This window comes from Phascolarctos cinereus, unplaced genomic scaffold (assembly GCF_003287225.1).
Source record: "Phascolarctos cinereus isolate Bilbo 61053 unplaced genomic scaffold, phaCin_HiC Scaffold_5;HRSCAF=322, whole genome shotgun sequence".
NCBI lineage: Eukaryota > Metazoa > Chordata > Mammalia > Diprotodontia > Phascolarctidae > Phascolarctos > Phascolarctos cinereus.
In genome coordinates this window covers 210,842,312-210,855,292 of record NW_027555958.1, presented here as the reverse complement: position 1 = coordinate 210,855,292, position 12,981 = coordinate 210,842,312, and the positions used below count along the sequence as shown (strand labels likewise).

The 12,981-nt window shown below is 36.9% G+C and overlaps 1 protein-coding gene across 1 annotated transcript in view; it reads left to right on the top strand.

Moving 5' to 3' along the window:
• Positions 1–12,981, top strand: part of PRIM2 (DNA primase subunit 2) — a 351,568-nt gene that overhangs the window by 192,684 nt on the left and 145,903 nt on the right. The window contains 1 exon segment of the mRNA XM_078155303.1: positions 11,358–11,425. Within this exon segment, the coding sequence (XP_078011429.1) occupies positions 11,358–11,425 (68 nt within the window).

The window sequence follows — 12,981 nt, the reverse complement described above, 5'->3', positions numbered from 1 at the left end:
TGTGATCAAAAGTTGGCACTGGGATGGATGTCGGATCTGCCTGCGGCTGTTTTCAGGTTTGTTCTGTCAGTCCTTCATATCATCCAGACCCTTGAACTGGAAATATCGTGTTAACTCTGCACTGTTAATATTCTGTATAAATTAAACTACCTGATTATTCTGTGTAAATTAAACTACCTGGGCATGTTTAGAGCTGAAGTGGAAGCAATGCTTTTTGCTTGAGAAGTTCAAGGTGGGTTTTCATATCTAACATATCTTCTGTCTTGTTCACTCTTGGCCAATAGGGCAGTCTCCATGTAGTTGGCATTGTGCAGCAGAAGCCATTGGTGTAACGAATAGCAAATGAGAGAGGTCTTTGGCAACAGTGAAGTGTGCAAATGGAAGGTATTAATATTACTGATAACATAGCTGACCAAGTGGAAGTGAGAAACATGGACCAGAGGAACAAATTTGTTTTCAGAAGCAAGGGATATAATGCAGAGTCTCACAGTTCGGATTTGTAATTGGGATCAGTTTCTGTTAGAAGAGAATGGAGTTTGGAAAGACACGATTTTCAGTTGTTAAAATCAATGAAATTAAAACAGCAGCTGCTTGTAAAAGTTAATTTTATTTGACATCTGCCTTGGGTCTAGTGGTAGAAGCTCTGGTTCTGGTGAGCAGACTTTGTTCATTAAAAACTGTATCCTTCATTACTGTGAGATCTGTTGATATGAAATAATTTGTAGATGGAGCAGAAGTTGATGCCATTAAATTATTTGGTTTACATAAACATAAGCTGTCCATTGAAACAAATATATCTGAAAAATGTGTAGCTGTGATTACAAATGAACACTTTTGGGGGTTTTAGGTGATTTGCTTCATTTCTTTTAGGCCCCAGCGATGAATTGCAGAGTACCTCTGAAAGTTTTCATGATGATTGATTGCAATAAGACCATCGTCATCATCTGCAAAATTTTATTAGACCCATGATTTCCTTGGTATTGGGAATGCTGAGTGTGGAAACTCCCTCTACCAATACAGATTAGCACCTGTTAGGTAACTTATAGTCTTAGAGAGTTTTTTGGGGCACTGACAGGCAGAATGACTTTCCCAGGGTCACTTAGTATGTATTAGAAGAAGGACTTGAACCCAGGTCTTCCTGATTCTAAGGCAGCTATAACGTAGTGGATAGAGCTCTGCTCCTGGAATCAGAAAGAACTGAGTTCATATCTTGCCTCAGACATTTACTAGCTGTGTGAGCCTTTTTGCCTCAGTTTCCTGTAAAATCGGGAAAATAATAGTGTCTACCTTTCAGGATTGTTGTGAGGATTAAATGAGATAATATCTATAAAAATGGCTTAGCACAGTGCCTGGAGCATGGTTGGTGCAGTATGAGTTCTTCCTCTGTGCCCTCGAGGGGCAGCTCTTTATCCACTCATTATCCCAGTGGTGCCAAACTTGTGTTAACAGGCTCAGTTGGTCCACAAGGCTCCTAAGTGTAGCTTAACCAGATTAAAATGAAATTGGGAAATGTTTAACAAAGTAAATAAAAATATTGTACAGTATAGATAATGTTGACTTGTGGTTTTTTTAAGTCAGTAAGCCACCCATAGGGATCCCTTTCTATTTGAATTTGATATTATGTTGCTTCTCTTCTGTAATCACATAAATGTAAATACATACTTTCCTCACAGAAACTGTTAATAGGATTATGTGGGGATTATTAGATCAGTGGATCTTAGATGAGGAGCTGGAAGGGACAGAAGCCATCTATTCCAACCCCCTCTCATTTTAGGACTATACTGAGGCCCAGGGAGGTTATGTGATCTCCTTTTTGTCAGTCAGGTGGCAGCTGCCAGGATGGGACTTGAACTCGGGTCCTCTGATCTCCAAACCAGGGTTCTTTACACTTTACCAGAGGGTCCTTAGTTGTCTTGGTTCCATTAGTAAAATATTGATGCATGCGGAAAAAGGGGATCAGCTTTTTGCTGACTGCCCATCCTGGGTGTTTTTAAGGTACAATTTCAATGTTAGTGTAGATTGTCATTCATTCAGTTCCTCCTGAATTTTGCAGAGGCTGAAGTGAGCGGGAGAGGGTAAAAGCACCAAAGAATAAAATTGAGCAATATTTTCCAAGTAAGCATTGTTTTCCTGTCATTTTTATGTGTTTTAATTTAGCCAGCATTGGGTGAGCAGTTCAGAGTGAAGGGATTTATTATTTGAAAGTGAAGCCAGGCTTCCTGTTCTTCATTTTCAACTGATTGAAGCCCGTTTGTTTTCAAAATTTCTATTGACTCTAGAGAACCATTTACCATATTTTCTCATGTATCCCCCACACCTCACTTCTTGGAGGCTTGTGTCTTTCCCTCTGCCTTCTCTGTTTTGTAAAAAAAAAAAGTCATTAAAAAGGTTTTCTTTCCCCCATGTACTTCAGTGCTTTTGAGGCTGGGAGGGGGTGGTGGTGTTGCTTCTACTATAAAGTAGCAGCGGGCTAGCAGCACCTTTTCCCTCTGGTTTTGAAAAACACTATTCAACCTCTCTGCTGGTGACAAAGTGGTTTCTTTCCTAACAATTTTCACTTCAAGGGACAAAGTGGTTTCTTTCCTAACAATTTTCACTTCAAGGGAGATTCATTTAACTTGAGAGAAGGAAAAGAAGGGTTAAATTAGAGGTTCATCTTATTGCTTTATTACCTTAAAGATCTAACACCTTACAGCTGACATTTTCTGCTATAGGTAGACTAGACTTTGCAGTGTTGGGGCATTTCCAGGTCATACAACAAAAGAATCTCAGAATTGGGAAGGAGCATAGAAGACATCTGGTTCAACCTATAACTGAGCAGGGATCCCATTTTTAGATGTTTCTAAAACGTTTTCCTCCGGTATCTGTTGGAAGACTTCCAGGAGTGGAAAACCTATCACCTACCAATTGAGTCAACAATATTTATTAAGGGCCTACTGTGCACAGAGCACTGTGTTGAGGTTCTTTGCCCTAAAATAGCAAGAATATGGAATAAAGATATCATAGAGAAAATGAAGAATTAATAGAGTCATTGAGGCAGGCCTTACATGCTATGCCAAATGGCCTTATAGAGCAATTACATTTCATGAACAGTTTAGATAAGAGGCTTTGGGATCGTTCTGATTGTTAGGGAGTTTTTTGCTTACATGAGTATTAAATCTTCGTCACTACAGGTTTTACCCATTGCTGGCAGTTCTGCCCCCAAAGGCCAACTAAATTTGACAAGTCATTCTTTCTCTATAAGCAGCTATCTGAAGATAAGGTACATGACACTTGACTTTTTTCTAGGTTAAACATTCCCAGTTCCCTCAACCACTTTTATGTGGCATGGTTTCTGTATCCCTGACATCTTCCTCTGAATGAGTTACAAGTTGTCAAGTGTTCTTTCTAAAAAGGAGCCTGAAATGGAGCACAGAACTCCAGATATCCTGAGATCAGGGCAGCAGGATTATCAAAGCCAATTCAAGCAGTTAACAAGCATTTATTAAACACCTACTATGTGGAAGGAAGGAAGGAAACAAACAAGGAAACAAGCATTATTAAGTGACTATTATATGTCAGGAACTACTGAGCACTTCATGCATATGATCTCATTTGATTGTCACAAATGGGATATAGGTGCTATTTTTACTTCCCCCCCCCACCAGTTTTACAGTTGAGGAAACCCAGGCAGACAGAGGTTAAGTGACTTGCCCAGGGTCACACAGCTAGTAAGTGTCTAAGGCTTTTGAACTATGCGCTGGGACACCAAGAAAGGCAAAACAAAATAAACAAAAACTCAACAGTCTCTGCTTTCACAGTCTAATGGGAGAGATGACATGCAAAACAACTTTGTATGTTTCCCTTCTTATGAACGTTTTGTTTCTGTGAATGTAGCCTAACCCATGTTAGCTTTTTTTGGTTACTGTGTCCCCCCCCTTTTTTTTCTTTCTCTTTTTAAACATACAATGTTAACTTCCATCGACAAGTTTCGGTGTTCAAAGAAATGTATAAGAAAAGGAAATATGAAAAATGAACATGTAAAATTAAACAAGAAAATTTAAGAGATTGTAGATGATTGTGTGTGCCTGTAAGTTTCTGATATTTACAAATTTTTAACACCTACCCCAGAGATGTTTATGTTGACTTTAACATAGTAGTTACCTCATTGCTTCTATTTTGTTAATCTTTTTTTACTCTTCCTCATCACCCCCTTACCCACCGATCTTTCCCCATGTATATGGCATAGATATTTTTCTTTCATTACTTTTGATAAAATAATTGTGTTCAGTTTGTACATTATTCTTGTGGTGTTCCTTTCTTTATACTTCATGCATGCATACAAGTTTTCTCATACTTTGATTGGGACACCTTGCAAACTAGAAACTGGGTGGTATAGTGGAGAGACCACTGGTCTAGGCAACTGACTTGATAGTTGTCTGGTCCTGGGCAAGTCCTTTAGTCCCTCTTACTTAGCCTCAGTTTCCACATCTAAAAAGTCAATAATATTATGACATATATTATGACATTAGAAATAATTCCACACTATATAAGGTAGTTGTGAGAAAGATGCTATGCGAACTTTAAGGTACTGTAAAAATCTGAGCTATTATTACACTGTAGAATTGAATTACTAAACACATAATTGAATGCCCACTGTGTGTAAGGAGAAAATGTTGTTTTATGTGCTGTAGAGGATAGAAAAAAGAATAAGGCTCTTCTTTCTTTCCAGGAATTCCCAATGTATCAAAAGAGGTGATAGCAACACATATCTTTACTATATATGAGATATATAATAAAGAAATTGCCCTTTTTTTGGAGGAATACCTACTTAAAGATAGGATAGCTACTTTTGAAAATGATAGTAGTACATTTGTTCCTTATTTGTAATTAAATTTTTAGAATTGTCAGTTTTGTCATTTAAATGTGATTGATTTTCTGTCTAACTGGCAGTATGTAAGCATAGCACCCATTTTGATTCTACTGTTCAATTTTCACTTCATAATTAAAAAGAGATCCCTGAAAACACTGTAAAATAACTTTATATAACAAAATATTACCTAATGTTACAGACTTATATTTATGATTTCATAATTTGACTCCCCTGTATTGCCCCAGATAGCCAAATTGATATTTACAACTATATAGTTTTTAACTATATATTTATTTTCTATAGATTTTGTACTCTTTATATAGTTTATATTATACTTCTACCAAGGCAGCTAGATGGTGCAGTGGAGAGAGAGCTGGAATTGGAATCAGGAAGGCCTGAGTTCAAATATGGTCGCAGACATGAGACTTTTTATTCCCTGATCTTAATTATAGCAATTAACTTTCTATGTAATATCTATGACTGGTTTGCACATGGGGAGGGTGAGGAGAGAAGGTTGCTTTATAAAGCTTGAACTAAACATGATATATGATCAATTAAAACACATAATATTTCTGTGAGTTTTTTTTGTGGACCTATGAACTTTTTATTAGGCTTGCTGTCATAGTAGAATTCCATTCAGCTTAGACTCTTTTGATACAGTCATGGATATGGCCTGTGTTGTCCCTTGCCCAACATTTCCTCACCAAAGGAAATCCAACTAATCAACCAATCTGCTACCACTAAAAACAACTTTTATTTAAATTTTAGTCCATTGGACTATCCTTTGCCTTTCTTTATATCCCCAGGACTTGGCACAGTGCGTGGCCCATAATGGATGCTTAATAAATGTTTATTGACTGATTCAAACCAATAAATATTCATTAATTGTCTACTCTGTGTTAAGATATATCAAACTAGTCACTAGTGATACAGAGGTGAAAAACAGCGTTGTCCTCAAGGAGCTAATAATTTAATAAGGAGAATAAAACTTGAACAGAAAAATTGAAACTATTAACTGTAGTTAGACTGGGAAATGAAGGATGAAATATTGGAGTTGTGTTCTTTCTGAGAGAGTGCTCAATTCAATTCAACTCAGGAGACATTGTTTACTGCATATGAGGATACAAAGTACTTGTACCAAACAAACAAAAAAACCCTCTCCAGATCAATTCCCGGCCCCCAGAAGCTTACATGCTACTGGTTAGAGGGATATAGATATTTATTTATGTTTTAAGAATCACAGAATCACAGATTTAGAGCTAGAATCTTAGATCTGAGAATCTTAGGATCTTATATATTATTGAGTTTACAACTTCCTCATTTTATTGAGGAAGAAACTGAGGTTAAGAGAATTGCCCAGATCACCTGTCTACTAAATGTCTGGGGGGGATTTGAACCAAGATGTTTCTCACTCTAAGGGCATTGTTCCATATACTTTGCTATCAAGGTCAGTAAAAGAACCCAGCTCTCAAGAAAGCCTTTCCTTTGCTTTTGTTTTGAGTGTAGCAACAGATTTGGGAAAGTACTAACAAAGAAAAGGTGTCAGAGGCATGTGGGATCATGAACTCACGTTATTAGGGTGAAAGAAGTAAGAGTAATTCATTTATTCTGTACAGTTTTATCCCGAGTAGTACTGTTTACTGAAAGCTTTGAGACATTTATAGCCATTGCAGTTTTTTTTTGAAGGAAGCTAACATAGTACTAATAGCATATTATTAATTTGCATCAGAGAAGAACCAAATGCAGAAGAAATTTAGAAAATTTAATTTCTAAAATGAGATTATTTTTAACTTCGAAAGGGTCATCATGCCTGTATAACTCTCCCCCCTCCCTACTCTTAATGTGTATTGATAATGATTCCAGAATGTTGGGAGGACCTCTTAATGACCTATCTGACCTTTTGACAATAATAAGAAATAAACAATCAGTCATGTCAAGTTTTATTTCCATTTAAAAAAAAAACCCAACATCACAAACCTATTTCAGCTTCAGAGATGTAAGTTGTGATAGGTCTTTTCTGTTCTCTCCATTCCTGACTGATTAATTTTTCAAGACGTTCTCTTGGCTTTAAAATGTAGTATTAAATTAAAAAAATTAAAGAAAAGAGATATGTGGTTTTATCGAAGAAAGTTTTTTAGGTTGATAATATTGTCATCATACAGAGGAATGAATGAATGGAAAGCTAATAATTTTTGCTGTACTTTAACCTAGATTTAGTTTTTAGAATAGACAGGTTAGAATACTTCATGCTAAAGTGTTGATTTGACTGGTTTAATTTGTTCTCGAGAATGTACAATGGAAAATTCATGTCTCTAAGGGTAACTCATATACACTGATGAGAAAAAACATGTAAATAACTTTGCAAACTTTAAAGTGCCATGAAAATATTCACTGTCATTGTTATTTTATGAGAAAAGCTCTTCATTTAGAGTCATATATCTTAGACTCTGTCACTGCACCTTCCACTTAACCTTTGTAACCTAGGGCAAGTCATTTAACCTTTCTAGGCCTCAGTTTCCCCATCTGTACTATGAGAGGGTTGACCTCTGAGGTCTCTTCCAGTTCTAAATCTGTGATCCCATGATTTTTAACTCTTTGTGCTTACAGGAATTAAGTCAGCTATGAAGTTATATTGACAGGTTCTGAAATAAAGTTTGTAACCTAGCCACTTGATTACCCAGCCAGGTGATAGTCCCATTTTAAATATAATCGATTGCTATTGCTAAATAGTGTGTTAGAAAGATCTCTGTAGTAGAATTTGGATGCTCTCTTGGCCACATACTGTTTCTTACTTTGGGCAAGTCACCTTTTGTCGTTCTTGGTTTCTTTTTCTGTTGCATGCAAATAAAAATATTTGTACTACTTTCCTCATAGAGTGATTGTAAGCAGGGGTGTTGTGAGGCTCAAATGACATGATGGGTGCAAAGCACTTTGCAAACCTTAAAGCACTGGTTGTTGTCATTGTTATCATTATTATTTACAGTTACTGTTCTCTAGTCACCTGGTCTCCACTCTGGGGATATTTTCATTCTCTGAGTCTTCTATGATGTTTCTGCTGAGCTTATATAGTGTTTATAATAGAGGGATATGCAGGTGAATATTTAACAAGGCTTTCCAGAAAAAAAAAAGTGTGCAAAAGTGTGCACACGACCTTTTAAATCTGAATTATTAATACTTTATTGAGTCTAGACAGTCAACAAAACAGCAAATTCAGCCTAGATTTCTAACAATTACCAATTTCTGAAGTATAAATGCTTACACTGAAAATTTAACAATGGCTCTTGCAAGCTGGTTAGAGCTGGCTCTAGCACATCTCTGTAAGGAAAGAGCTTTGTAAACTTGAAAGATCTAAACAAATACAAGTTGTTATACTAGTGAGGACCAATCAACAAGCTTTTAAAAGTGCCTATTATGTGCCAATCACTGTGCTAAGTGCTGGGGATATAAAGATAATGAATGAAACACCACCTACTCACAAAGACTTTAATTTCTAAAGGGAAAGACAAGGACAAAAATAAGTATGTAAAGATTAGATATAAAGAGAATAAATATTTTTATTTTATTTCTTCCACCCCAAGGTGATTTGTTTAGGAATCTTATTGTATAGCTTGGTATTACTGTCTCAGGGTCTCAGTGTCCTCATTTGTAAAATGATAGAGTTGGACTAGAGCAGAGGTTTGTCATGGACCTCTTTGGCAGTCTGGTGAAGACTATGGGTCCTTTCTCAGTACAGTGTTTTCAAAGGCAGAAAACAAAATACATAGAATTCCAAAAGAAAGCATTTATATTGAAATACAGTTATCAAGATTTTTAACAGAACCCAGAACTCCTGGACTATATGATCTTTAAGGCCCCTAGTAGCTCTAAATCCTAGAATCTATGAACCCAAGTCCCAAAGAGTTTACAATGTGCTTCTCAGTGTTGTTTTCATTCTAAGCTTTAAGAGTGTTACCACACTGAGGTCCTAGAAAAGACTCAGCTACTCCTAGGAAGACTGCTGTTGTCTTGCTTGCAAGGTGTGTCTGTTCTTTGCTAGCATCAATTCTGGCCTATTTTCTGCCGTTCTTTGCATTATTTTCTACTGTTGCTGGCTAGCAACTTCTCTTAACTCATATACCCATCAGCTTTTTTAAAATTTAATTTAATTTTTTTTTCAATTTTAGACTAAGCAATGGGGTTAAGTGACTTGCCCAGGGTCACACAGCTAGTAAGTGTCATGTGTCTGAGGTCAGATTTGAACTCAGATCCTCCTGACTCCAGGGCTGGTGCTCTATCCACTGCGCCACCTAGCTGCCTCTCCATCACATTTTGAGGTTAGACCTACAGCTGGCCCTGGTAATGAGAGTCTACTGTATTCTGGCCGGTGGTCACACCTCTTTACTGTAGAGCTCTAGTACCTGTTTAAGGATGTCTCTTTCTTTCAGTTCTTCCACTTGGCCTACATTAGTTCATTGACTTCTCTGTGGGTATGCCCCCAGCCAGTGTCACCCTCTCTGAGCCTTGCTCCTTTTCTTCCCTGCCTCTGGAATTTTCTCAGAATTGACACAGAGCATTGCTTCAGAGTAGTCTTTTCTTTCCCCCAGTGCAGTTTGACACACCCTTGTTAGAACATCTTTCCTCTAGCTCTGGCTCCCATTTTACTACTGATTGGATTGGCAAGGTGATGAGGATCATGACTTCTGAGCTTATACCTGACAAACCTGTACTTCTGCCTAGCCTGTTTTGCGTTGCCCTTCCCCAAACAACCCATACCCTGGTTCTCCAAAAGCTGCCAGACTGCCCATGGTGATCTTTGGTTTGCTATCGTGAGCAAACAGGGGTACATTTTACACAGCAAGGCTATGCGCAGGAAACAAAACCTTGGAACAGCCAGTTTCTAGAGTGTTGTTTATGGGCAGTCTCAGGATCATAGATTTAGAGCTTGAAGAGACCACAGAGGTCATCCAGTCCAACTCCTTCAATTTACAGACCCAGAGAAGATAAGTAACTCACCCACAGTCACCCAGAGACTAAATGGAAGGTCCAGGATTGCAACCCAGTCCCTCTAATGCCAAATTCAGCATTCTTTCCATGACACTACACTGTCACAGTTAACCTGATTATTTATCTCTTTCCCTTTTGGTAATATGGGAATTATAAAGCTCCACATTTCATTTCGGGAAATCTTGGGTCCAAAGATTGGTCAGAAAGACTTTGGTCAGAAAGAAAGGATGAAGAAGTTTGGGAATTACTATTACATAGTTTAAATGAAATTTGTAGTTCAATATTATGAATAAATTTGAGCAGGCTACTTTTTACAGTTTAGTAGATTCTTATGAAAACATAGTTGTCAGAATTAAAGGCTATTGCTTTCTTTGTTTTCTGTATGTGGAAACTATTTTGTGTTGATTTAACTCTAAGGTAAAAAACTTTAAAAAAATTTCTTAATATTGATCTAGGTTTCGCTGCTGTATATTTGGTCATCATAAGTCTTACTAAACTTAATATTCACAAATTTCAATCTGGCATTTAAAGCCCTTCATAGACAAACTCCATCTTCCCATTTCAGACTTGTTCCACATGGTTGCATTGCTTCCCTTGACATACTTTGTTCCTGCCAAATGGGCCTGCTTACTGTTCTCAAACTTTGCTTCTGTCACACATTCCTTTCCCAAGTATAGGCAGGCTGTTCTCCAGCTTGGAGTGCTTTCTCTTCTCTCCTTTGACTCTAAGAATCCTTAGATACTTTCAAGTCTTATTTTAGGTGCTACCTTCTGTAATGATCTTCATCCTCCTCATGTTTGTGTTTTTGTGCTTCCTCTGCCCTCGTAAAATCCAGATAGGGAGAGAATGAACCTATGATAACTAACATTGATAGGACTTGAACCCAGGGGTTCCTGGCTTCAGGGCTGGCTCTCTATTCATCATGCAATGCTGTCATTTTGAATTCATGTCATGCTGTCAACTCAAATAGCATATTTAATTGTCCTTATACATGTTTCCTTCTCCCTGGTAGAATGTAATGTAAGCTCTTTGAGGGTGAGAACTGGTTTTGGATTTATCTTTATGTCACTAATACCTAGTTACAAGGTATTGAATATAGTAGGTATTTAATGTCTTTTTTCTAATTGAACTGAATTAACCAGACAGAAATTTGCCTACCCATTATCAATTTAGAAACCAAATTCTTCCTATTGTGGATTTCTGAAAAAGTGGGATTAATACTTGTATATTTAGCTTTTCAGTTTTGCATGTTTACTTATTTTTGGAGTTAATGAGAGAATTGAGCAACTGCAGGTATAGTCAGTTATTTTCCATCCTATTTTTGAAATATGGTTCTCCTTCCCTGACAAAGAGAAATATATATGTATATGTATGTATAGTATATATATGTGTGTGTGTGTATGTATATATATACACATACACACACACATATATTTGCTTTTGCATTTAGATATTGAAATAAGTTAACTGATTTCACTTATATTTGCTAATATTTCTGATAAAAAATTTTATTTTCTTGTAGTTAACAGCAAGGTCACTTCCATCTGTGCAATCTGATGAGCGACTACAGCCTCTTCTTAATCACCTCAGGTAATGAAAAAAAATACTGCCTTGTTGTGCTGATAAGAGAGATTTATTTAAAGTGGGTTAAAACCTTTTGACTTCTCAAGTAATGGGGAGTCTCAAAAATTTAAAGCAAGAGAACAAGCATTTATTAAACGCTATGTGCCAGTCACTGTTCTATGTGCTGGAGATACAAATACAAGCAAAAGATAGTTCCTGCCCTCAAGGAGCTTATATTCTCATGGGGGGAAAGACATCATGCAGAAGGGAGCACAAGGGTGTAAGGGGAATACCCAAGAGAACCAGGAAGGGAATGAAGCTTGGGCAACCTAGACCTGTCCCCGAAATAGAGATTGGGACAGGGTGGACTCAGTAGGAGAAGAGACCAGGGAGGCAGTGGGTTATTTCAGGGTGAGAAGACTCGAAGGGTTGAGGGAAGGTCCAGAGTGAGAGAGCAGCTGCATCATGATAGCAAAGTCCATTTTTTTTCCTTTGCTGTTGCCATTCAATTTTAAGCAATCTTTATGCTTTTAATTCCTTAGTCTTTAATGTTATTTCTGATATCCTAGCACTGTAGAATAGTCTTTAAATTTATTAAAGACTACTAAATTAGATGATCAATTTAGACTAAAATAGGTAGATAGAACTAGCCAAGACTTGACAAAGATTGAGAAAGACATCAAAATTAGCTCAACCATAAGACCCTGATGACTTGATGACAGATACACTGTCACTTTTTTTTTTATAATGGTAGTGTTTGGGGGCACAGGACTAATACCCACCTTCATTTACTAAACACTTTTTACTACATATAGCTTTTATGTTTAGGGAGGACATGATTTGACTTGAAGTATGGCGCAATCCTTCTTAATAAGGGGATGTGGCATATAAGACATCTACTATATTTTTGTGAAGGTTGTGTGATTTGCAAATCATGCTGTCACTTTTTTTTTTTTGCGCAAAACTAGTGCCTTCATAGCAATATAGTGGTTGTCAAATTTAGGTTGTTAATCCCACAGCACCAAGATCTCATCCACTTTTATGGTCCTAGTATACTGTTAGTGCTTAGTTATTGTTAAGACTTGATGGATTTCCCCTTCCCTCACTTGGGTATGGTAATTGTCAACTGGGATTTAGATTAACTACTGACACTTTTCTTCAGGTCCTTGAAACTTGCACATACTGTACATTCATTTTGGGTTTCCATCCTCTGTGGAGTTCATTCACCACTGGTTGCTAAGCAACCATGGCAAGATGCTACATATAATATTCACCAACTGAAGTTGTTTTTATTATTATTATTAAACTAAACGGTTTTCCATTTTATTACTATGTTAGAAACTTCCGTGGGCAGGGTGGCAGGTGATGTGTATAGTTTGACATTTACTATACTACAAAGTAACCTTGTGATATGACTTTCAAACTCAGTGTGTCTTTTGGCTGCCTCATATTTAAAAAAATAAAAATGTCACTTTTTTATTGTTACTAGCATTCAGGTCAACTAGACAAAAAACATTGCGTTTGACTTCATAGAATCTATTGGTAATCACATTAGGGATATAATTTAAATAAATTATCTTCAA